At 45.3% G+C, this 24,440-nt stretch overlaps 3 protein-coding genes across 6 annotated transcripts; all 3 read left to right on the top strand.

Annotated features, from left to right (window-relative positions):
• Positions 1–1,735: 1,735 nt before the first annotated feature.
• On the top strand, positions 1,736–7,280 carry LOC124047924 (toll-like receptor 8). Its single transcript, XM_046368271.1, has 2 exons — positions 1,736–1,852; positions 3,437–7,280. Exons 1-2 carry the CDS (start codon positions 1,839–1,841, stop codon positions 6,522–6,524), a joined length of 3,102 nt encoding a protein of 1,033 aa, XP_046224227.1. The 5' UTR covers positions 1,736–1,838; the 3' UTR covers positions 6,525–7,280.
• Positions 7,281–12,180: 4,900 nt separating this feature from the next.
• LOC124047923 (arrestin domain-containing protein 3-like) lies at positions 12,181–13,464 on the top strand (the record flags this gene model as incomplete). Its single annotated transcript, XM_046368270.1, has 2 exons — positions 12,181–12,744; positions 13,337–13,464. Coding segments are annotated over exons 1-2 (408 nt in total), but the record flags the coding sequence as incomplete, so codon positions are not given.
• Positions 13,465–15,607: 2,143 nt separating this feature from the next.
• On the top strand, positions 15,608–23,322 carry LOC124049116 (arrestin domain-containing protein 3-like). 4 transcript variants are annotated; one of them, XM_046370470.1, is made up of 8 exons: positions 15,608–17,364; positions 20,275–20,356; positions 20,636–20,783; positions 20,895–20,997; positions 21,165–21,421; positions 21,627–21,771; positions 21,883–22,037; positions 22,135–23,322. In XM_046370470.1, exons 1-8 carry the CDS (start codon positions 17,085–17,087, stop codon positions 22,204–22,206), a joined length of 1,242 nt encoding a protein of 413 aa, XP_046226426.1. In that variant the 5' UTR covers positions 15,608–17,084; the 3' UTR covers positions 22,207–23,322. The 4 variants fall into 4 exon arrangements, with proteins under 4 accessions (XP_046226426.1, XP_046226429.1, XP_046226427.1 ...); XM_046370473.1 differs by lacking the exon at positions 15,608–17,364 and adding an exon at positions 19,577–19,635; XM_046370471.1 differs by lacking the exon at positions 15,608–17,364 and adding an exon at positions 19,614–19,720.
• The last annotated feature ends 1,118 nt before the right edge of the window (positions 23,323–24,440 follow it).

The raw sequence follows: 24,440 nt of genomic DNA, 5'->3' as shown, positions 1-24,440 counted from the left end.
TTCCAAGCAATGGGAACCTCCCCAGAAAGGAGAGACAGGTTAAAAAGGTTGGAGAGGCTTGGCGATGATAGGAGCAGCAAGCTTAAAGAACAAAGGGTAATGATGCAGGGGGAAAAGGGGTAGAAGCATTAGAAGGGGTGGGAGATGAGGAAACGTTGGACGGGCAAGGAGGTATGGCTGAGTCAAATAGGAATCCTGACTTAGTGAAGTGGTGATTAAAGAGCTCAGCTATGTGCTTCTTGTCAGTAACAACCACATCAACATTTAGGGACATGGGCAGCTGTGAGGAGGAGGGTTTATTCTCCAGGTCTTTAAATGTTTTCCAGAACTTCTTGGGGTTAGACCCACAGAGAGAGAACTGCTCCTTAAAGTAACTAACTTTGGCCTTCCGGAGAACCTGAGTGCACTTATTTCTTATTTACGTGAACGATAGCCAGTCAGCTTGAGTATGCGTGTGTCGAGCCTTTCGCCAAACGCAATTCTTGAGGTGGAGTAACTCTGCAAGATCACGGTTGAACCAGGGGATGAACCTGTTTTTAATTCTCATTTTGTTTATGGGGGTGTGTTTGTTAACAATACCACTGAAAATATCAAAAAAGAAGGTCCAAACGTCTTTGAAGAACCCTTTTAGAACCCTTTTAGGTTCAAGATAGTACACCCTCAGGAAAAAAGGTGCTACTGAGCCATTTACTTTATGTTTGTACTGTATTATCTTATCGGTTGCATTGTCGAGAAGGAACCTGCAAGTAAGCATTGAGTTGGATGGTGTAATCAGATTAAACATCATTTAAAAAAACAAAATTACTTTTACAATTATTTTTTAGAAAGGTTGTTTGTGAAAAAAATACATTGACACCATTCTGTTCTCACTGACATTCAAATCAGCCTTGAAAAAAGGCTCAAGTTTGTTCCACCTGAGCGTCTGACTAAAAGTCAGAGACCACGACGGCACACCAAATTAGTTTGATGGATCCTTTTGTCTTTTAATATGTCTTAAAGGGAAAGTAATCCAAAAGTAACTGAAAGTAATCAGATTACGTTACTGAGTTGTGGTATTCCAAAAGTTACGTTACTGATTACAATTTCACTGGTAACTAGTAAATAACACTTAGAACGTAACCTACCCAAACCTGGAGCCATGTATTGTGGTCTACAACCCTGGTCCAGAGGAGTTACAGGGTAGGCTTTAGTTCCAACCCCTAATCACTCTCCATCAACCTCAAAAAGCAAGCTACATATTTCAAACCAAAGAAAGGCACCTATCACAATTATAAAACTGTTCTTACTATAGAGACAATCTGTAGCCTCTTTTTCCTCTGAGGTGGACAAATTACATGCACAATCACGGGGTTGGGTTGGGGTGAGATCATCCAAGGATCATTCCGCTTTTCTAAATAGAGGAACAAAGATAGTTCTAAAGGGGGTGGGAGTACATTGTACAGAGAGGTCCCGGGCACACCGAGAAAAACGGATAGAGACAATGGTTTTTCTATGGGGTCATACGTTGACGGACAATAGAGAGTTAACATTTTGATGGATTAAACAGATTCGTAGAGCATTCCTTGAGCATTTCATCCATTTCTGTGTGGCTGGGGCCTGGTGGGATGCTTTGCACAACCTTGACCCCAGAACCCACATACCACTTAGAGGAAGTTTCAACATCTATGTAAAAAGGTCAGAATTCATAGAGCATTCAGAATACTCATACAAAATACTCAGAATACACTCTCGATGTGGAAGTTCAACCAGCAAGGCTCCAGATGACTTCCTGTGTGATGTACACAAAAAAAAGAGTTGGCTCATCCACCCCTACTGTCTGACATCTCTCTGGGAGCACAATGAAGGAACACTGGTAAGTACCAAGACATTTGTGTATCAGAAATTAATTGGATGTCTAAATGAGAGAATCTTCCTATTTTGGCTCACTTTTAAAAGTACCTTTAATTTAATTGAAGAGTTTTATGGTTCCCTATGACCAGTACATTCCTACGATGGGCTTAGGATATGAGGAAAACTGAAATATTGTGTTGATACATCCCAACATCATTCAACAATGGATGGACAGCCCAAATGCTCTCCCTATGACATGGCACACATGAACCATCAAGTTAAATATTTCCTTATAGGGCACTTCACAGTATCGTTTTTGTATATGCTTAAACTTTTTAAGCATATCTATGCATTATTTACAGATGTATAAATTAATAAGTAAAATATATATGGCAAATTCAATTAGTTAAAATCTTGAACTAAAAGCTACCTTAAAAGATTATGTTCAGGAAACCAGAAGTAAGATAATGATAAATGTTTTCCCCCTCACTCTAGGGCTACTACACATTCTTGATTTTATTTATATATATATATTTTTTTTTTACGAGAGCAGAAGTCCTCGGGACTAATAACACACAGGTTCTTTGCGTCAGGAAGTGGAATATGGGAATGACCAGCCAGATATCAGATACAAAATACATTTCATTTTCAGGAAAAGAGTTTGTATGTTCATCATTGACACAATCTTCACCAGCTAGTGTTTCAAACGTTCACTGCTGACCAGAAGCACAAAATAGTTGAATAATCTCAGTTTCGTCAGCAGCACAAATACTCAATAATCACTTCATGTAATCACAATATATTTCAGTTCTGATTATCTCCGGCCGACACACAATAAATATATACCCATCAGATAATAAGGAAGGCGAGCCAAGGGAGAATGAAAGCAGACAGCAATTATGTTCCCGTAGAATTTGGATTGCGTTTATGTCCTCGTCCTCCCAGGGCACGCCAGCTCCCAGGGCACGCCAGCTCCCAGGGCACGCCAGCTCCCAGGGCACGCCAGCTCCCAGGGCACGCCAGCTCCCAGGGCACGCCAGCCTGAACAATAGAAAAGGTATCCCCTAAATGAGCGATAACACACGGCTTTTATACCAAAAGCACACTATCGTTCAACACGTCAACGGTTTCAACATGTTACATACTTACAAAGCACTATACAATTAATGATACAAATGTCCCATTGTTCATCTCCCCCTCTCAGTAAGCCGCAGAGAGAGACAGGTAGCCTACCAGTGGAGGCTGCTGAGGAGATGACGACTCATAATAACGTCTGGAATGGAGTAAATGGATTGGCATCAACACATGGTTTTAATGTGTTTGATACCATTCCATTCACTCAATTCTAGCCATTATACTCAATTCCAGCCATTATTATGAGCTGTCCTGCCCTCAGCAGCCTCCACTGTAGCCTACTCACAATCCAATTTTTAAAAAGTTGATAACCTAAGCTGAAGCACTCAACAAATATAGCAATACTATCTGTGCCATTGTCATCTTATATATAATTTTGTCTTACCTCTCACTCCCCTCTTGCAGAGAACTGAGACTAGTTTTGGAATCAGGTATTTTCAATCAATATTCATATGATATCCTCTTCCCACAGGTTGCCTCTTTCCCCTGCCTTTCAGAGACTGCTGTTCATCCTGGTGTTGCTGTGTCTCTCCCTCTCCTGCTCTGGGAGAACCTGGGCTCAGAGGAAACTACCCTGCGATGTCATCTCTCTCAACCAATCAGAGTCCTTTGACTGCTCGGACAGGAAGCTACTCCAGGTACCCCAGGATATCAGCCGGAATGCCACACGGCTCGACCTTTCCTCCAACAGGATCAAGAAACTCTCCGGCACCTCGTTCAGGAACCTCCGAAACCTGACTCGGCTAGACCTTAGCAATAACTTCCACCCCCAGAAACATCGTCTGACAATAGAGAACCAAACATTCTCCATGCTGGATCAGCTCAAGGAACTGCTCCTCGATAGTAATGGTCTTTCTGCAGTGCCAAGTGCCCTTCCGTCCAAGCTGCGGTTTTTGAGCCTGAAGTTCAACTGCATCAAAACCATCAGGCCAAACGACTTCATGCATGTCAGACTCTTAGAAACAATCCACTTAATTGGAAATTGCGACTACGAGAGTGTCTGTAATGGACTAGTCATCGAAAACAGAACTTTATCCCACCTCACCAACCTTGCTAGTTTATCGCTGTCAAACAACAGATTGATAGGTGTCCCCCAGTTCCTCCCCCCATCCCTCCAGCAGCTCAAACTCAAACAGAACACTATCACCCACATTCACCAGCATGATCTTAGTGGTCTCACTAGCCTGAGGCTTCTGGGCCTGTCAGGTAACTGCCCTGTGTGTTCTAACACCCCGTTTTTCTGCTCACCCTGTAATACACCCAATGGGGCACTACAGATACACCCATATGCCTTCAGGAAGCTATCCAAGCTGCAGGAGCTGAGACTATCCGGAAACTCTCTAGATCACCTACAGTCCTCCTGGTTTGAGAACCTCACCAACTTGCGCTACCTGTACCTTTCATTCAACCGTCTAGCTGGTGAGATAGCCAATGGGGACTTCCTCTCTGTGTTACCCGGCATAGAGGTGATGGACTTGTCTTACAATCACCCTGGACAATCTTCATATTCCCACAACTTGAAGCTCTCTAGGAACTTTTCCAACCTGACATCTCTGAAGACATTACACCTAGAAAACTATGTTTTTTCAACTCTTCACAAAAATGACTTGAACCCACTTTACAATTTATCTCACCTGTCTGTGCTCAATCTGGGAACTAACTTTATCTATCAGACAAACCTCTCATTGTTTGGCATGTTCCACAACTTGTCCAGTGTTGGCCTCTCTGAGAACAAATTTGCTTTCCTGTCTAAGAAAGAAGATGTTTTGTCTACATGTGGGTGTAGCTGTGGCTATGAGCTGAATAGAGACAGGTTTGGGCCTTACGTACACAAGGATCGACTCTATCGTCAACATCTGCCTACCATTAAGCCAAAGTGTAATGCGTACGGTCCAGTGCTTGACCTTAGCAGAAACAACATCTTCCACATAAACCCTGATATGCTGCAAGGCCTGGACAACACAGTTTGTCTCAACCTGTCATCTAACTCCATTGGAGACATGTTCAACGGCAGTGAGTTTGTACATTTCCCCAAACTTAAGTACTTGGATCTATCCCGGAATAAGATCTACCTGCACTATGAGCATGCATTCAGTGAGCTAACAGAACTGGAGGTGTTGGACCTGAGTCATAATAATCATTACTTTGTGGTGGCAGGGCTAAACCACAGCTTAGCATTCATGGAAAACCTGAGCTCTCTGAAGGTTTTGAACCTGAGCTGGAACGAGATCAGCACCCTCACTCATAACAACATCTCAAGCAGCTCCCTACAGGAGTTGGACTTCCAAGGCAACCGCCTAGACATCATGTGGAAAATATGCCAGAACTATGAACTTTTCAGAGCGCTCCAAAACCTGACTTCCCTGGATCTGTCATACAACAAGCTCCACCGTGTACCGCCTGAGGTCTACAAACACTTCCCCAAGACCCTGAGACGCCTGTCTCTGAGTAAAAACCGACTGAAGGTCTTTGACTGGGAGAGGCTCACACAACTACCGCATCTGGAGGAGCTGGACTTGAGTAAGAACAAACTGGGGCAGGTGGCCTGTGCTTTAACCAGTTCACTAAAGTTTCTGGACCTGAGCCATAACAGGATTTCCCAGCTAGCGCCTGGTTTCCTCAGGGGTGCCAGGAGCCTGTATGTGCTGGACCTCAGCTTCAACCTGTTGGAGCTCATCAACCAGACCACGTTTGAGTCTGGAGCAGAGAACCACCTCCAGCAGCTGTCCCTACAGGGAAACCCGCTCCACTGCACCTGTGACCTGTTGGACTTCCATCTGTGGATGAGGAGCAATGAGGTGGAGCTCCCTCTGCTGGCCACTGAGGTGACATGCGACATGCCCGTGGAGAGGTGGGGCAAGTCTGTGTTGAGCTATGACATAGAGGAGTGTGTGAACGATGAAAACGCAATGACCTTCTGCATCATCACGTCATTTCTCATCATTCTCACTCTGTTGGTATCTCACACAGCACACCTGTTCTACTGGGATCTCTCCTATATTCTGGACTACTGTGGGGCCAAGATGAAGCATCACCGTCGCTTAGTGCCCACAGACTTTATCTACGACGCCTTTGTCATGTATGACACTGCAGACCCGCTGGCTTCAGATTGGGTATTAAACCATCTAAGGGTCGAGCTAGAGGAGCGTGGAGAGAGGACACGATCCCTCTGCCTGGAGGAGCGTGATTGGACACTGGGTATGCCTGTCATGGATAACCTGTCCAATAGCGTGCGGCAGAGCAGGAAGACAGTGTTTGTGCTGACGGACGGCTTCCTGTTGCGTGGTGTAGTCAAAATGGCTGCCCTGCTGGTGCAGCAGCGGCTGGTGGAGGAGGGGGTGGACTCCATGGTGCTGCTGCTACTGCAGCCCCAGGTCTTGCAACACTCACGCATCCTCCACCTGCGCAGGCGGCTCTGCAGGCGCAGTGTTCTGGAGTGGCCCGCGGATGCCAGTCCAGCTGCCCAGCGATGGTTCTGGCACCACCTGAAGAGAACCATTAGGAAAGATCAGATAGGCACTCACACATCCCTACACAGCACATACTTCACTGGGCGGTGAACCTACAGACATTAGAGAAACTTATGACTCGTACAAAGTAAAAGTTAAGGATATGGGTGACCTAAGACTACTGTATAATTTTGAATATTAAATGTGGAGAGAGCATAAAGACTGTGATGAAGGCAACATCGGCAATTTGCTGGCATCAAAGCACAGTGTGCGGTTCACCTGCACCCTCCCCAGGAGTGAGACTTCCCTGTGGCGCACCAAAGTTCCTAGTGCACTTGAGGCGTGAAATGTAATAAAACTGGAGTTGACGTTCTCAATGTATTTTTATGTCTGATTTCTTTCTAAAGTTAATATAAAGAGCTGAACATGTTGATATGACTCTCTGTAGGCCTATTGCATGTTTTATGGTTTTTCCTTTTCAGAGACGTTGTCCTAATCTAGTCGTCGGTCTGATGGCTGGTTGTTCCCATAATATTGCAAGGTGATTTGGTTAGAAGAGAGTTGTGATGTTTTCCTTCTTTTGTTTCGGCCACCAGAGTGATGCTAATTTAATGTTGAGGATATTGTCATTTGAGTTTCGTCCGGGATGGTTTAAAGGAGAATGTTTTGCCATGTTCAAATGTAATTATTGTATTTTCCAAGCTCCTAGCTATACCTGCGTATGGCTATACATGCAGTATTGTTGTTATCTTAGACTTTTTGACCTTTTACCTAGATGACTTATACGGTTTCTTCTTTTAGATAATTGCATCTTATTGGATTAATTGTAATACATGTTGATTCATTTTAAATTGATACATGACTGCAGTCCTCATATTTCAGATACTTATTGACTGTTGATGTGGCTTATTGGTAAAAATGAATTACACACATTGTATTCTTTTAGATACACACACCGATACCTCTGCTTTAAACTGACTTAACTATTTATTACTAGACTATGATTGCAAGGATCAGCTCATGGTTCTAGCCTCTTAAACATGCCATTATGAAGCCAGATTAATTAGGTTAGAATTGCTCATACCCTAATTCTGCCATCCTCAGCAAGTTGGAGTGGATTTTCATCCGATACAAGCATGCAACAGTGTGATTGAATATTTGTAATATTGTGATGAGGGCCAATGAATATGATGGGACACATAGAATCATGCATGAAACATGATAATAATTATGACCATATAATCATATAAGCCAGAAAGGCCTATCATGTACATGCACTTATAAATAGAGGGTGAATTGTCCTGTTCCTGAAATCTGCTTCTGCATTCATCCCAGTCATCAACAGACAGAGCATTGGGGAAGGTGCATGTCTGACATCAGTGTGAGCACAATTACAATGATAATTTAATATGGTACATTTAAAAAATATATGAATAACATAGGTGTACTGTTGACACGTAGGCTATGGTGTAATGGAATGTTTTGCCTTGTGTGATAGGTTTTGTGGGTTATAACAGGTTATGACATGTTTTGTTAGCTGTTATGACATATTATGTCATGGTTAGGACCATTGGGTGTCAAGTGTGACCCAATTATTCGTAATTTCTCTTAGTCAAGCTGTGAATTTCAAACACAGATTCAACCACAAAGACCAGGGAGGTTTTCCAATGCATCGCAAAGAAGGGCACCTTAAAAACTTACCCAGAAAGACTTACAGCTGCCAAACATGATTCTAACATATATTGAGTCAGGAGTGTGAATAATTATGTAAATTAGATATTTCCTTATTTCATTTTCATTGAATTTGTAAAAATGTCAGAAAACATGTTTTCACCTTGTCATTATGGGGTATTGTGTACCCAAAAGGGTTCTACCTGAAACGAAAAAAGGGTTCTACCTGGAACGAAAAAGGGTTCTCCTATGGGGACAGCCGGAGAACCATTTTGGAACCCTTTTTTTGTTAGAGTGTAGATATTCAATGCTTCTTCTGAAAAAAGTCTTTAAAAAGGAATAGTTTCACCATATTAAAATGAGGGCTCAGTTCACGTAACAGGATTGACCTAAAGGGTTGATGTAAATGAATATCTAATGAAATAAATAATAATTTTCAGAAATGACTTTGCCAAAGCAACAAAATAAGTAGGGCTTTACAATGATGGTGAAACTTAGAGAAATGTATATTATATTATATAAAATGTATTTATATTATACAGAAAACCATGCATCCCTTACAATAGGCTATGTGTGTGTGTATGTGTGTGTGGGAATACATGTGGGTGTGTGGTGTCGTGTCTCTGGCTTGTCATTAAATGTGAAGCCTGTTATTTTATCAAATCAATTCTCTGTAATTATTATTACGTGATTAAACTAATCATGTAAATTTAAATAACTAGGAAGTCAGGGCACCACGGAAAATGTTCAGATTACAAAGTTATAATTTTCTGAATAAAACTCATCAGATATTTTAATATCTGTTCAATTAGTCTTCTATTAATGAATTATTTACCTCACGTCAGTCTCATTCCAAATGTCGTAAAATTCTTGGCTATCTGCACGAACCCAGCCTTTACTATAAATTATCCATACACCAATTGGCTCAATTATTTACTTACTAACTAATTAACAATTACAGAATATACAATACAAAATCACATTATACAGTAAAACACCATCCCTAGTGGACTAAACAAGACAATATAGTCATAACAAGGTCAATTCAGAGAGAAGAGAAGGGGGGTTTGGAAGGAAGGCTAAGGAACATGGGTCTCTATCGGACCTGGGAAGCTATACATATGCCACTAACGATCATTCATTTGGAAAAGTAATGCATTGTATTTACGTGACACTGGCTTCGATAGTTGAGTTGGTGATGTGAGACTCTGGTTTGCCCAGTCTATGTCGCCATGTTCTTTGTGGAATCATCCGGGTCGTCGTGTGAGAGGAACACGTGGTCTAAGAGGTTCATCTCACTCCAGAGATTTGTCCTCGTCAGTCAGTGTTCTCATACTAGATTTGCGCATATGTTCAGCTGCAGTCTGTTATATGCTAGTTTAGTATGCACTTATTTAGGTCATCAATAGTTCAGAGTTCATACCTGTAGCAAGCTCTCACGTTTCCTGGCCTGCGTAGTTGAAATTAGCCCTTTTCAACAGTGACTTTTGGTCACGGGGGCTTTTATAGAAATGTAGAAAAGGGGTTGGTTCATCATTTCCAACCAATGTCTATTCACTTGGGTGTGGCTACTGACTTAGTTCAACTTTACAGGGAAGACAATTTTCTCATTTTAAAGGTATGTTTTCAATTTCACCCAGGCTAGCGTTTTGCTCGGACCCTTATTAAGTGATCCTAGCATAAATCCTAATTGGATGTTCCGTTGTACTGTACATGTGTGTTTATGCTTACACAAGCGCACATGTCAAGGGAAGAAAACCAAGTATTCTGGTAGACTACAACTTGTTCAGAATGAGTCTGACATAGTCAGGCAATTTTCAGTTCAATGCCTGGGGGTCAGTCAGAATTGGTATCAAGGGAGTCTGTAGTGGTTTTACTACACGTCACTGTGTCTTCCACTATTGTAGTGGCGATATGTATGAAGAAGTCTACTTCATATGTCGAGGAAGACTCTGGCAGCACTGGACAGGTGGGAGCACCTGTAGGAAGGAGACGGAGAGACAGCCTGATGCGTGGGGCTGCCACCGCAGGGCTTTTTTTGTGGAGCCTGCCCTACCCTACCTGGCTGAATGCTCCCTGTAGCCAGGCCAGTGCAGTACCCCGGCCTGAGGAGACGCACTGGAGATCAGATGCACTGATCCGGCTTCATGGCACCTGGCTCGATGCCCACTCTAGCCCGGCCAATACGAGGCGCTGCCTCACGGCATAACATGGTGCCTACCCGGTCCCTTCCCTCTCCACGGTAAGCACGGGGAGTGGGCTCAGGTGTCCTACCTGACTTAGCCACACTCCCTGTGTACCCCCCCCCCCCCCCCCCCCGAATACATTTTTGGGGCTGCCTGAGGCCAGCCTGTGCCCAGGGTCCCTTGCCGTCCACAATCTCCTCCCATGTCCAGGAGTCCTGCGATCGCTGCTGCTGCTGCTGCCCGTTACCACGCTGCTTGGTCCTTTGGTGGTGGGTGATTCTGTAACGGTCGTCGGCGGAAGAAGAAGGTGAGGACCAAGGTGCAGCGTGGTATGTGTCCATATTTATTAAATAAACACAGAAATAACAAAATAACAAAGAGAAACAACCGAAAACAGTTCTGGCTGGTGCAGACACACAACAGAAAACAGAAAACGAACACCCACCAAATACAGGTGGAAAAAGGCTACCTAAGTATGATTCTCGCCTCCCGGGTGGCGCAGTGGTTAAGGGCGCTGTACTGCAGCGCCAGCTGTGACACCAGAGAATCTGGGTTCGCGCCCTGGCTCTGTTGTAACCGGCCGCAACCGGGAGGTCTGTGGGGCGACGCACAATTGGCCTAGCGTCGTCTGGGTTAAGGAGGGTTTGGCCGGTCGGGATATCCTTGTCTCATTGCGCACCAACGCCTCCTGTGGCAGGCCAGGCGCAGTGCACGCTAAACAAGGTTTCCAGGTGCACGGTGTTTCCTCAGACACATTGGTGTACGGCTGGCTTCCAGGTTGGATGTGCGCTGTGTTAAGAAGCAGTGCGGCTTGGTTGGGTTGTATATCGGAGGACACATGACTTTCAACCTTCGTCTCTCCGGAGCCCGTACGGGAGTTGTAGCAATGAGACAAGATAGTAAACAATTGGATACCACGAAATTGGGGAGAAAAAGGGGTAAATAATTTTTTATTTTTTTAAAGTATGATTCTCAATCAGAGACTACTAACGACACCTGCCTCTGATTGAAAACCATACCAGGCCAAACTCAAAAACACCATAGAAAAACAAACATAGACTGCCCACCCCAACTCACGCCCTGACCATACTAAAACAAAGACAAAACAAAGGAACTAAGGTCAGAACGTGACAGGGTCTGGCTCCCAAGTGAATGGGCCTATGCCCTCCCATGGCTGTGCCCCTACCCAGTCATGGAAAATCCATAAATTATGGCCTAAATTAACTAGGCAAGTCAGTTAAGAACAAATTCTTATTTACAATGATGGCCTAGGATCAGTGGGTTAACGTCCTTGTTCAGGGGCAGAATGACAGATTTGTATCTTGTCAGCTCAGGGATTCGATCTATCAACCTTTCGGTTACTGGCACAATGCTCTAAATACTAGGCTACCTATCACCCCAATTGATTATAACTCAGAAAAACTTTTTAAATGTTTGCATGTTGCCTTTATATTTTTGTCTATCATGAAATGCTCTTACTAGCCTGTTCTTCTTTTCACAAGTAGATGGCGGTAAGGGACTATAGTATCGTCATTTACTGTAAGAAGGTTCATTTGGCCAGTAGGACTTTCATCAGAACCAATTTTTGGACCAAATGTCAAAAGTGAATGTGGAAGAGCGACCATAAGGGTGGAAACACAGCAAAGGAAGGGTTGAAGGTCCATAATGTAGTAACTCTTTAAGAATGGGACATTATAATGAAATTGCAACAGTTGAGGAAACTGTAGGCCTATCCTCTCCAAAAATAATGAAATTGCCCCAACACTGATCGAAGGTCAGTTATGTTTTTCGGGTTTGCATTTGGGATTTTGGATTTGAGAAGCTGATCCGAGATCTGTAGCCTATCTATATGAACTCAACTCAGCAACATGAGGAAGGATGAACTAATGCGCAATTGTACGCACATCCCAATACGTTTATTATGTCGAGGCTCCTTTAAGAGCGCTGAGACACGAAGCAGCTGTTCATACTAGAAAGTGGAGGAGGAGACCATAGAAATGAACGCACTGGGAGGATGACAGCTTTTAGCCGCTGCTGTAACCCTGAACCTCTGACACCCATATGAACCGTCAGCGAGAGGACCACTAACCCAGCCCGCAGGGCGCATCCTCTATCCTGAGCAAAAAGCGAGGGGCCGTGGGTGGAGGGTTCCTTATGATTTCTCAGTTTTCATAGACGCTATTTCTCTAACACCATGGTGCTGGGCAAGGTGAAAACTTTAGCGGTCTACTTCGACTATCTGAACGACAACAACGTCCCCGTTTACTCCGGCGGGGATTCGGTCTCAGGGAGGGTGATAATCGAAGTCATCGGCGAGGTTCACGTCAAAACGTTGAACATAACCGCCGGAGGCGTAGCCAAGGTGCGGTGGACCGAGTCCCGGAACGCCGGAGCCAACACTGCCTACACTCAGAATTACACCGAGGAGGTGGAATACTTAAACCATAGCGACACGTTAATAGGAGAGGAGAGAGGTAAGGGACAACCACATCATAATTACGCACTCATTCTCACAGAGATGTGCTGGCAAACTTGAAATTGGGTATATATGGGAAGGCCTAGTTCCGGTTGTTCTGAATTTTCAGATTCCAGCTATGTTATGGAGCTCTGTCATTGCTGGTAATTATAGCCTACGCCATTTGTAGGTTACATGACTGACGATGGGTTAAATTTGACATAAACTGCGTAACACACACATCACACATTCTTTGGAACAAATTCCAGTTCTTAGTCAGGTGGGAAAGTGGTCCTGATGCGACAAAGGATAGGTTTTCTGCATCCAATTTAGGCTGTTTAATACGCCAGATCCGACATAAATATTTGCTCAATTGATGTCTTATGACACATGTGTTTTATTCGAATTGAAGTTTGTAAAGCATTCTCTGCGTTTTATTTAGCGAGTTAAGAAACCTCAATGTTGTCCAAATTTGACACGAGCGAGGGCTAATCTAACTAAAAGCGGTTAAAGTTCGAATATTTTTTTAGGTTTATTACTGCTTTTGTTTTATAATTTTATCAATAACGTTGTTTCGCTGATGACAACCTGAAGTTTACTCCCTTTGTTAGAAGCGGTTCAACCTGATCTCAAACTGGCGGAGGGAAGGGGGCGCGTGGGGGGGACTCCGGCAGCTCAGGACAGGCGGGAGACTCCGGCAGCTCAGGACAGGCGGGAGACTCCGGCAGCTCAGGACAGGCGGGAGACTCCGGCAGCTCAGGACAGGCGGGAGACTCCGGCAGCTCAGGACAGGCGGGAGACTCCGACAGCTCAGGACTGGCGGGAGACTCCGGCAGCTCAGGACAGGCGGGAGACTCCGGCAGCTCAGGACAGGCGGGAGACTCCGGCAGCTCAGGACAGGCGGGAGACTCCGGCAGCTCAGGACAGGCGGGAGACTCCGGCAGCTCAGGATAGGCGGGAGACTCCGGCAGCGCTGGGCACGAGGAAGATTCTGGCAGCACTGGACAGGCGGGAGCACCTGTAGGAAGGAGACGGAGAGACAGCCTGAAGGTGGCACCAGATAGACCGGACTGTGATCTCGAGCACCAAGCCTGCCCAACCCTACCTGGCTGAATGCTTCCTGTAGCCAGGCCAGTGCAGCGAGGTGGAATAGCCTGCACTGGGCTGTGCTGGTGTTGGTGTTTCATACTGGAGAGGGAATGCAAAACAACAACGCTGGACAGAGTGGAATCAGGTGTATCAAAAAGGCAGTTTATTGGTCAAAGTTATCTTGTCCTGCCGTTTATCGTGCACAGACCTAAGGAATGTGACTCTTGTGAGGAGTCAGAATAATTAGGCTGCTCAGCCAGAGTTTACAGCAGAATGTATACACAGAATAATGTAGGTGGAGTCTCGTCGTGTTGGTCTTCTGACTGGTCCTGAAGAGTTGGAGGCGGGCCTTGCTCTAGCCAGAGCGGGCCCCCTTGGTGCACAGCAAAGTCCTTTGCTCTTGGCACCCGACCAGTAAGGGGGGGGGGGGGGGGGGGGTAGAGTGTGAGTGTACAGTGCTTCATGAGATGTTGTCGCTCTGGATAAGAGCGTCTGCTAAATGACTTAAATGTAAATGTAAATGTAATGTTTGTGTGTCAAGGAACGTAAGATAGGGGAAACTAGCAGTGTCTGCTTTAGGCAAAGGTGTTTCCTGTTTATGCAGGAGTGCATGAAAGGGTCAATGTCAGTGAGATAGCTTGGCACTTCTAAGCTCGTTATTGTTGCAGGATGCTCTTTGTAGTTTTGCAGGGGAATAATATTTGCGTGATGGCAGCTGTGTGTCCTTCGGATAATCATGTTATTGCACACAGGCTCTAGACTTGACTATAACCAGAGCTTTGGTCTGCTAGTAACGCTTTATATTAGATTATTTATATAACACTGGCGAACCGGGGACACCGTGCGTAGGGCTGGTGCCATGTACCCCGGCCTGAGGAGACGCACTGGAGACCAGATGCACTGAGCCGGCTTCATGGCACCTGGCTCGATGCCCACTCTAGCCCGGCCGATAGGAGGCGCTGCAATGTACCGCACCGCCGGGCTATGCACGCGCACTGGGGACACCGTGCACCTCACGGCATAACACGGTGCCTGCCCGGTCCCTCTCTCTCCACGGTAAGCACGGGGAGTGGGCTCAGGTGTCCTACCTGACTTAGCCACACTCCCTGTGTGCCACCCCCCCGAATACATTTTTGGGGCTGCCTCTCGGGCTTCCAACCGCGCTGCCGTGCTGCCTCCTCATACCACCGCCTCTCGGCTTTCGCTGCCTCCAGCTCAGCCTTGGGGCGGTGATATTCTCCAGCCTGTGCCCAGGGTCCCTTGCCGTCCAGAATCTCCTCCCATGTCCAGGAGTCCTGCGATCGCTGCTGCTGCTGCTGCCCGTTACCACGCTGCTTGGTCCTTTGGTGGTGGGTGATTCTGTAACGGTCGTCGGCGGAAGAAGAAGGTGAGGACCAAGGTGCAGCGTGGTATGTGTCCATATTTATTAAATAAACACAGAAATAACAAAATAACAAAGAGAAACGACCGAAAACAGTTCTGGCTGGTGCAGACACACAACAGAAAACAGAAAACGAACACCCACCAAATACAGGTGGAAAAAGGCTACCTAAGTATGATTCTCGCCTCCCGGGTGGCACAGTGGTTAAGGGTGCTGTACTGCAGCTCCAGCTGTGCCACCAGAGACTCTGGGTTCGCGCCCAGGCTCTGTTGTAACCGGCTGCAACCGGGAGGTCTGTGGGGCGACGCACAATTGGCCTAGCGTCGTCCGGGTTAGGGAGGGTTTGGCCGGTAGGGAAATCCTTGTCTCATTGCGCACCAGCGACTCCTGTGGCGTGCCGGGCGCAGTGCGCGCTAACCAAGGTTTCCAGGTGCACGGTGTTTCCTCAGACACATTGGTGTACGGCTGGCTTCCAGGTTGGATGTGCGTTGTGTTAAGAAGCAGTGCGGCTTGGTTGGGTTATGTATCGGAGGAAGCATGACCTTCAACCTTCATCTCTCCCGAGCCCGTACGGGATTTGTAGCAATAAGACAAGATAGTAAACAATTGGATACCACGAAATTGGGGAGAAAAAGGGGTAAAATGTTTTATTTATTTTTAAAGTATGATTCTCAGAGACTACTAACGACACCTGCCTCTGATTGAAAACCATACCAGGCCAAACTCAAAAACACCATAGAAAAACAAACATAGACTGCCCACCCCAACTCACGACCTGACCATACTAAAACAAAGACAAAACAAAGGAACTAAGGTCAAAACGTGACAGGGTCTGGCTCCCAAGTGAATGGGCCTATGCCCTCCCATGGCTGTGCCCCTACCCAGTCATGGAAAATCCATAAATTATGGCCTAAATTAACTAGGCAAGTCAGTTAAGAACAAATTCTTATTTACAATGATGGCCTAGGATCAGTGGGTTAACGTCCTTGTTCAGGGGCAGAATGACAGATTTGTATCTTGTCAGCTCAGGGATTTGATCTATCAACCTTTCGGTTACTGGCACAATGCTCTAAATACTAGGCTACCTATCACCCCAATTGATTATAACTCAGAAAAACTTTTTAAATGTTTGCATGTTGCCTTTATATTTTTGTCTATCATGAAATGCTCTTACTAGCCTGTTCTTCTTTTCACAAGTAGATGGCGGTAAGGGACTATAGTATCGTCATTTACTGTAAGAAGGTTCATTTGGCCAGTAGGACTTTCATCAGAACCAATTTTTGGACCAAATGTCAAAAGTGAATGTGGAAGAGCGACCATAAGGGTGGAAACACAGCAAAGGAAGGGTTGAAGGTCCATAATGTAGTAACTCTTTAAGAATGGGACATTATAATGAAATTGCAACAGTTGTGGAAACTGTAGGCCTATCCTCTCCAAAAATAATGAAATTGCCCCAACACTGATCGAAGGTCGGTTATGTTTTTCGGGTTTGCATTTGGGATTTTGGATTTGAGAAGCTGATCCGAGATCTGTAGCCTATCTATATGAACTCAACTCAGCAACATGAGGAAGGATGAACTAATGCGCAATTGTACGCACATCCCAATAAGTTTATTATGGCGAGGCTCCTTTAAGAGCGCTGAGACACGAAGCAGCTGTTCATACTAGAAAGTGGAGGAGGAGACCATAGAAATGAACGCACTGGGAGGATGACAGCTTTTAGCCGCTGCTGTAACCCTGAACCTCTGACACCCATATGAACCGTCAGCGAGAGGACCACTAACCCAGCCCGCAGGGCGCATCCTCTATCCTGAGCAAAAAGCGAGGGGCCGTGGGTGGAGGGTTCCCTATGATTTCTCAGTTTTCATAGACGCTATTTCTCTAACACCATGGTGCTGGGCAAGGTGAAAACTTTAGCGGTCTACTTCGACTATCTGAACGACAACAACGTCCCCGTTTACTCCGGCGGGGATTCGGTCTCGGGGAGGGTGATAATCGAAGTCATCGGCGAGGTTCGCGTCAAAACGTTGAACATAACCGCCAGAGGCGTAGCCAAGGTGCGGTGGACCGAGTCCCGGAACGCCGGAGCCAACACTGCCTACACTCAGAATTACACCGAGGAGGTGGAATACTTAAACCATAGCGACACGTTAATAGGAGAGGAGAGAGGTAAGGGACAACCACATCATAATTACGCACTCATTCTCACAGAGATGTGCTGGCAAACTTGAAATTGGGTATATATGGGAAGGCCTAGTTCCGGTTCTGAATTTTCAGATTCCAGCTATGTTATGGAGCTCTGTCATTGCTGGTAATTATAGCCTACGCCATTTGTAGGTTACATGACTGACGATGGGTTAAATTTGACATAAACTGCGTAACACACACATCACACATTCTTTGGAACAAATTCCAGTTCTTAGTCAGGTGGGAAAGTGGTCCTGATGCGACAAAGGATAGGTTTTCTGCATCCCATTTAGGCTGTTTAATACGCCAGATCCGACATAAATATTTGCTCAATTGATGTTTTATGACACATGTGACACGTGTTTTATTCGAATTGAAGTTTGTAAAGCCTTCTCTGCGTTTTATTTAGCGAGTTAAGAAACCTCAATGTTGTCCAAATTTGACACGAGCGAGGTCTAATCTAACTAAAAGCGGTTAAAGTTAGAATATTTTTTAGGTTTATTACTGCTTTTGTTTTATAATTTTATCAATAACGTTGATTCGCTGATGACAACCTGAAGTTTACTCCCTTTGTTAGAAGCGGTTCAAACCTGATCACAAACTGGCCGAGGGAAGGGGGCGCGTGGGGGGGACACCCCTTTCGCCTCTGATTGGTCTAAACTGCCATACGTGTCTAGGATGACATCATTCCATCTGGGGAAGTAAAAATTCTTAAGCATGCAACTTTGTCTTCAATTTGCTGCTGTAACAGTTCCGTTACTGCACAACTAGCCTAACACGTAGGCAGGCCTATGCCACACATCTTTCATAAAGTAACTGATATGTTACATTTCTTAATAGTACCTGTTGATGTATCATTGCATTGACCAAAGAGGGCGTTTACAGTAGTGCCCATTACCTTACTAGGCTACTGGGGTTCAGTTTCAGCTGATAACAATTTTCATAATAGCTGGTCTAATGGGACATGTAAAGTGAAACATTTAGGATTTATTTAGCATCTTTACAGGGCTTGACAACACCAAGAGATACACTTAATTTGTCAGTTTAAAAGAAAAACAACCCCATAGTTAATATACAGCGCAGTAAAAATAGACTGTTGACGTAACACAGCAATATAAACAAGTCCCATCTCATATTATTATGCACTTTTGCATGGGCGAATCAGGCTCTTGTTGCCAGGGTAATGTGAGAGCTGAAGTCATATTTTCTTCAACATTTATCCATCACAATATGACAACACCAAGACCTTCAGCAGAAGACTGGTTGCCTTTTCAGCAGCGTAACCTACCGGTGGCAACGTAACCTATCGGTGGCAACTTGACCTACCGGTGCCCTTTAGTTCAGATAACCTACCGGTGCCCAATAGTTCAGATAACCTACCGGTGCCCAATAGTTCAGAATAGCCTTTGTGAAAACAGTGTTAATCAGTAGGGTAGGGTTCCTTATGTAGCTGGCTGGTAAATGATGTCATGTATGTGCTGATCATCTGTTTACCTCAGGAAAGCTACATGGGGTGCAGGATTTTTATTTCCAGCACTAACTCACCTGATTGAACCAACAGTGTTCTAAATAGTGGAACATGAGTATGTGACCCAGGTGTGTTAGTGCTGGGCTGGAACAAAAGCCGGTACACCCTGTAGCTCTCCAGGACCAGAGCCTACACTGATTTGATCTCCACTGTTGCTCAAGCATAGTGTTTATTAGTTCATGATCTGTAAGTATTTTATGTTTTCCTTATTTTGTTGCACTGTAATAACCTTGATTGTATTTGTGTGTTGATTGATTGAAGAATTGGTCAAATAAAATATGTTGTTGGTTTTTAATAAAGATGCATGAATGTACCTACTCTCGAGTCCCTCTTTATTTCTCTCAAATAGACAGACAGATCTAGACTAGTGTCTGTCTGTCTGTTGGACTCCCTCCCTCTCGGTCTCTGAGTATCACTCAATACCTAAATCTTTCTATCTCTTTCTCTTTCTCTCTCTCCTACCCTCCCTATCTCTCTGTTCATCTCTCTCTCTCTCTCTCTCTCTCTCTCTCTCTCTCTCTCTCTCTCTCTCTCTCTCTCTCTCTCTCTCTCTCTCTCTCTCTCTCTCTCTCTCTCTCTCTCTCTCTCTCTCTCTCTCTCTCTCTCTCTCTCTCTCTCTCTCTCTCTCTCTTTCAATTCTCCCATATTACAGAACACATGGCCATTCATAAAGGGGCTTGGTGGAGGGGCGGGACCAGGTTAGCTTTCCTCCAATGGCAAGCTAAGTATGTATGCATTGGAGTGTCAGGCTGAAAATCCGCTGCTCATTCTGGTTCATACCAGTCTGCTCCTGCTCTCCTCGCGCTGCCGGTGTGATTTAAAAACAAAACACACACACACACACATACACAATGTTCCACAATGTTCTCAGCTGCAAACGAGAAAATGCAAGACTGCTGAGGTGGCAGAAAAGAGATGATCAGAGATTCACACATCAACGAACACAATAACATGTAGATAAAGGAAGTGAAAGGGGATGCATGTTTGCTCAGCCTGGGTGTGTCTTCAGGTCTCTGCTGTGCTCTGTAGTATCTGAAGTGTTCATGAGGAAATTACAAGAAATGTTGTATTTGATGCGTTTATGACCTGACTCAATGGGTAATATTCAAATTAAATACGATGACTGGGTTTTACGTGTCATAAAGCATTTGTGTGAATTTGTGTGGTGTGTTATAAAAAACATTTTTTAATGTGCACTTATGTGTCGTCCAGCATTTACTACTGGGTTTATTATCTTGATGTTGACTTGGAATGAGGCACTTGAAAGACACACACCCACCATTTCATTGTTTCACGTTGTGCTATGTGTGTAGATTAGTGTGTGTCAGGTATGGTATTTGGAATCTTGTTTTCCTGTATTTCAGATGAGGACAGTACAGAGGAGACCCTCACTGTTCTCAACACAGGATTACACGAATTCGCCTTTAGCTTCCTGCTACCACAGATGTATGTAACACACACACACACACACACACACACACACACACACACACACACACACACACACACACACACACACACACACACACACACACACACACACACACACACACACACACACACACAGCTATAACATAAAATCTGAACCTCAAATATGGAATCCTATCTAAAGATAGAAATGTAAAAGTATAATCCTATACACCTTTCTTCTCCTCTCCCCCTCTCTTCTCCTCTCCCCTCCTTTCCCCCTCTCTTCTCCTCTCCCCTCCACTCCCCCTCTCTCAGGCCCCTGGCCACGTCGTTTGAAGGGAAGCATGGCAGTGTGAGGTACTGGGTGAGAGCAGAGCTCTACAGACCATGGCTGCTGCCTTTCAAAGTCAAGAAAGAGTTCACTGTGTTTGAACACATCGATATCAACACACCACTGCTGCTGGTGAGGATTGTGGGGTGTACACACACACACACACATGCACACACATACACACATGCACACACATCTCACATACACACATGCTCACAGTTTTTGTGAAATGTCTGTGTATAGGCCCCTCAAGCTGGCACTAAGGACAAGACGTTATGTTGTTGGTTCTGTGCCTCGGGACCCATCTCACTCAGCGCCAAGATAGAGAGGAAGGGATACACGCCAGGTGAGTAACACACACACACACACACACACACACACACACACACACACACACACACACACACACACACACACACACACACACACACACACACACTGTCCCATTCCGCCTCCCATACCACCCCCACCTCACCGCCTCATCCTCTCCTCTTTCCTCTCCTCCTCTTCTAGGTGAGTCCATCCAGATCTTTGCAGAGGTGGAGAACTGTTCGTCTAGGGTGGTGGTGCCCAAGGCAGCGCTGAGCCAGACCCAGACCTACTTCGCCAAGGGCAAGGCCAGGCAGCTCCAGCAGCAGATGGCAGCCCTGCGTGGGGACAACCTACCCCAGGGGAAGAGCCAGAGCTGGGATGGAAAACTCCTCCACATACCCCCAGTGTCCCCATCCATCCTGGACTGTCCACTTATCAGAGTGGAGTACTCACTGGTGGTGAGGAATTATAATATGGTGTATAGTTTATATGGTAATACATGTATTAATATTGTAGAATGGTAAATAAGTGTTGTCAGTCAAATCGCCTCGCAAAATCGAACCGGTTTAGCAGGATATTCAGTCATATAATTTAAAGGTTATCTTTCTGGTATATCATCATTTGGGCTGTCAATAAGACAATATCTACCTCTGTCTCTCTCAGGTGTATGTGGACATCCCTGGGGGGTTGAACCTGTCTCTATCGTTGCCGTTGGTGATCGGGACCATCCCCCTCCATGCATTCACCAATCGAACAAGCAGCATCAGCAGCTACTGTAGTAGCATCAGCTGGCCAGAGAGACCTGAGGGTACGACATACACCTGTGTGTGAGCGTGTACTGTGTGTTTGTGTACTGTGTCTACTGTGTACTGTTTGTGTGTTCTCCCAAGTTAATCCTATGCTGTGTGTGTATTCACAGCTCCCCCCAGCTATAGTGACTTGGTGGTGACAGAGGAGCAGAGGTGGGGCTGTCTGGAGCGCTGTGAGGGGTCAGAGGTCAACGAAGAGGACCAGGGAACACTGCGCGCTTACATCACAGAGTTCAGATACCAGCCCCCGCCGCTCTACTCCGAGGTACACACACACACACACACACACACACCACACGCGTACACACACACACACATTATTGTAGGTCTAACTAGCCTACTCTTCCCCCTGTGTTCCTCAGGTTGACCCTAACCCAGAGGCGGGCTGTGGAGGTCAGGTGGTCAGTAGACCCGACCTCTGCCCCTCTCGCTGAGCACAACACTGACCTGCTCAGAGCAGACAGGCATCTACACCTACAGATGGATCCAACATGGCCGCCGCTATAGTCCCCTACTGGAGCCAGTTACCTACAGATGGATCCAACATGGCCGCCGCTATAACGTCCTACTGGAGCCAGTCACCTACAGATGGATCCAACATGGCCACCGCTATAACCCCCTACTGGAGCCAACATTGCGTCTCATCCTTAGTTTTCTCGGGTACATAGATCAACAGATGCAGGGATGTCAGCTCTGATAGACACTCTGTGGAGAGGCCAGGAGACGCCTCAGTCTGACCAGCATCACGGTTCTCTGCTGGTCAGAAAGAATAGATAGTCCTTAGACCAATCTTCTGGTACATATGACCATTACGTGGCACATCTAAGACTAGAAAGGAGAGGAGAAGAATAAAATAGATCATCCAGTGTTGGACTTTTGGAAACAGTGGTCAGGATCTCCTCCAGCCTCAGAGTGAATTTTGCACATGCCTCTCACTGTTTTTCTACTTAACTTCCATAGCTTTTCTTCCTCAACTGTCATATATGCTGGAACATGTCCGTTGTCTTCTCACCACCATTACTACTTAACTAGAAACAACACCGATCACAGACACTTTTAGAACAAAGTAACTAAGAAACAAATGAAAGGAAATGTTTTTAGAGAGGTGTTATTGTGTCTTGGGTTTCCTGAATGGGGAATGTGGTACATGGTGAAATGACTAGTGTGTGTGTTCAGACACTGGTGTATCTGTGAAGCACTCACTCACTCTCTCTGTCTTTCAGGTGTCTTTCCTCACTAAACCCTCCATAGATACAGTACCCTACTAAGCACTTGTTTGATTGTAGTATGTGGAGAGTTGACACAGAAAGAAGCTCTGTATTTACATAAGAGGCAAAGAAAAAGCCAGATATAAAATAAAATAAGAAAAAAATACATTTGAAATGTTTACAGGTCAATTGTCCTTCAAAGTTGATCTTCACCTCCAAACAAAGTGCAATATATTTTTGTATTTGTCGTTTTTCTGTTTGTGTAAGTGATGCCATTACTGATCTGAATGCTATCATGATCTTCCTTTGTTTGAAATAAAGAAGCCTTTTGTAGAAACTGAACTGTGTAAGAATTAGTTCAGTGTATTAAAAGCAGGGTTATGGGTCCCTCTTTCAATAGCAGGGTTATTGGTGAATAGCAGGGTTTGGAGTTACTGGGCCCGCTATCACATTGTACACTAACTACAGCAGGGTTTGGAGTTACTGGGCCCGCTATCACATTGTACACTACAGCAGGGTTTGGAGTTACTGGGCCCGCTATCACATTGTACACTACAGCAGGGTTTGGAGTTACTGGGCCCGCTATCACATTGTACACTACAGCAGGGTTTGGAGTTACTGGGCCCGCTATCACATTGTACACTACAGCAGGGTTTGGAGAGAGCTGCCTGTTCCTTCTGCCTTTTGTAGATTCTATTTTCTCCCCTCTCCCTCTATCCTCTCTTTCTCTTCTCCCTCTCTAGCTCCCTTTTTCCATTCCAATGCTGGATAACCAGACAGGACAAGAGAGCATTGTATACTCCAACATGCCCCCCCCCCCCCCCCCCTGACTCAGTTCATCTCTGTGGTCTGAACAGTGGACACAGTTGTGTGGACAGATTCAGATGTCATGATGTAGTATTCTATGCTAATACTGTAATGGGCACTGCAGATAGAGAGACAAAGATCTTTGAAACGTGAGCTTGTGAACCGTTTCCAAACCCTAGACACGCTAGGGCCTTTCCCTATGTGTCTATCTGAGCAAGGCCTGTCCCATTCTTTGCTAGAACTTTGTCATATCTTAGTCACCACCCTGACACAGCGAGAGAGAGAGCACTCTTATTTTTCATTCGCATTAGCACGTTTTAAGCTCACTCCAGTGTCTGAGGGTTTTTGCTTCACCCTTGTACTTGATTGATGAATTAAGGTCACTAATTAGAAGGAACTCCCCTCGCCTGATTGTCCACGTCTTCATTGAAAGGAAAAAAACAAAATCCTGTGTGGAATGAGTTTGACGCCCTGTTCTACAGGGTAGTACAAGGCTGCCCAACCCTCTTCCTGGAGATCTACCGTCCTTTGAGTTTTTAGTCCAACTGTAATTTAACACACCTGATTCTACTTATGAGCTGCTCAACAAGTCCTTAACTAGCTGAATCAGATACGCTAAATTAGGGTTGGACTGAAAACCTACAGGACAGTAG

This window comes from Oncorhynchus gorbuscha, linkage group LG11 (genome assembly GCF_021184085.1).
Source record: "Oncorhynchus gorbuscha isolate QuinsamMale2020 ecotype Even-year linkage group LG11, OgorEven_v1.0, whole genome shotgun sequence".
In the NCBI taxonomy this organism is placed as follows: Eukaryota; Metazoa; Chordata; class Actinopteri; order Salmoniformes; family Salmonidae; genus Oncorhynchus; species Oncorhynchus gorbuscha.
This window is presented reverse-complemented; position numbering and strand designations above follow the sequence as displayed.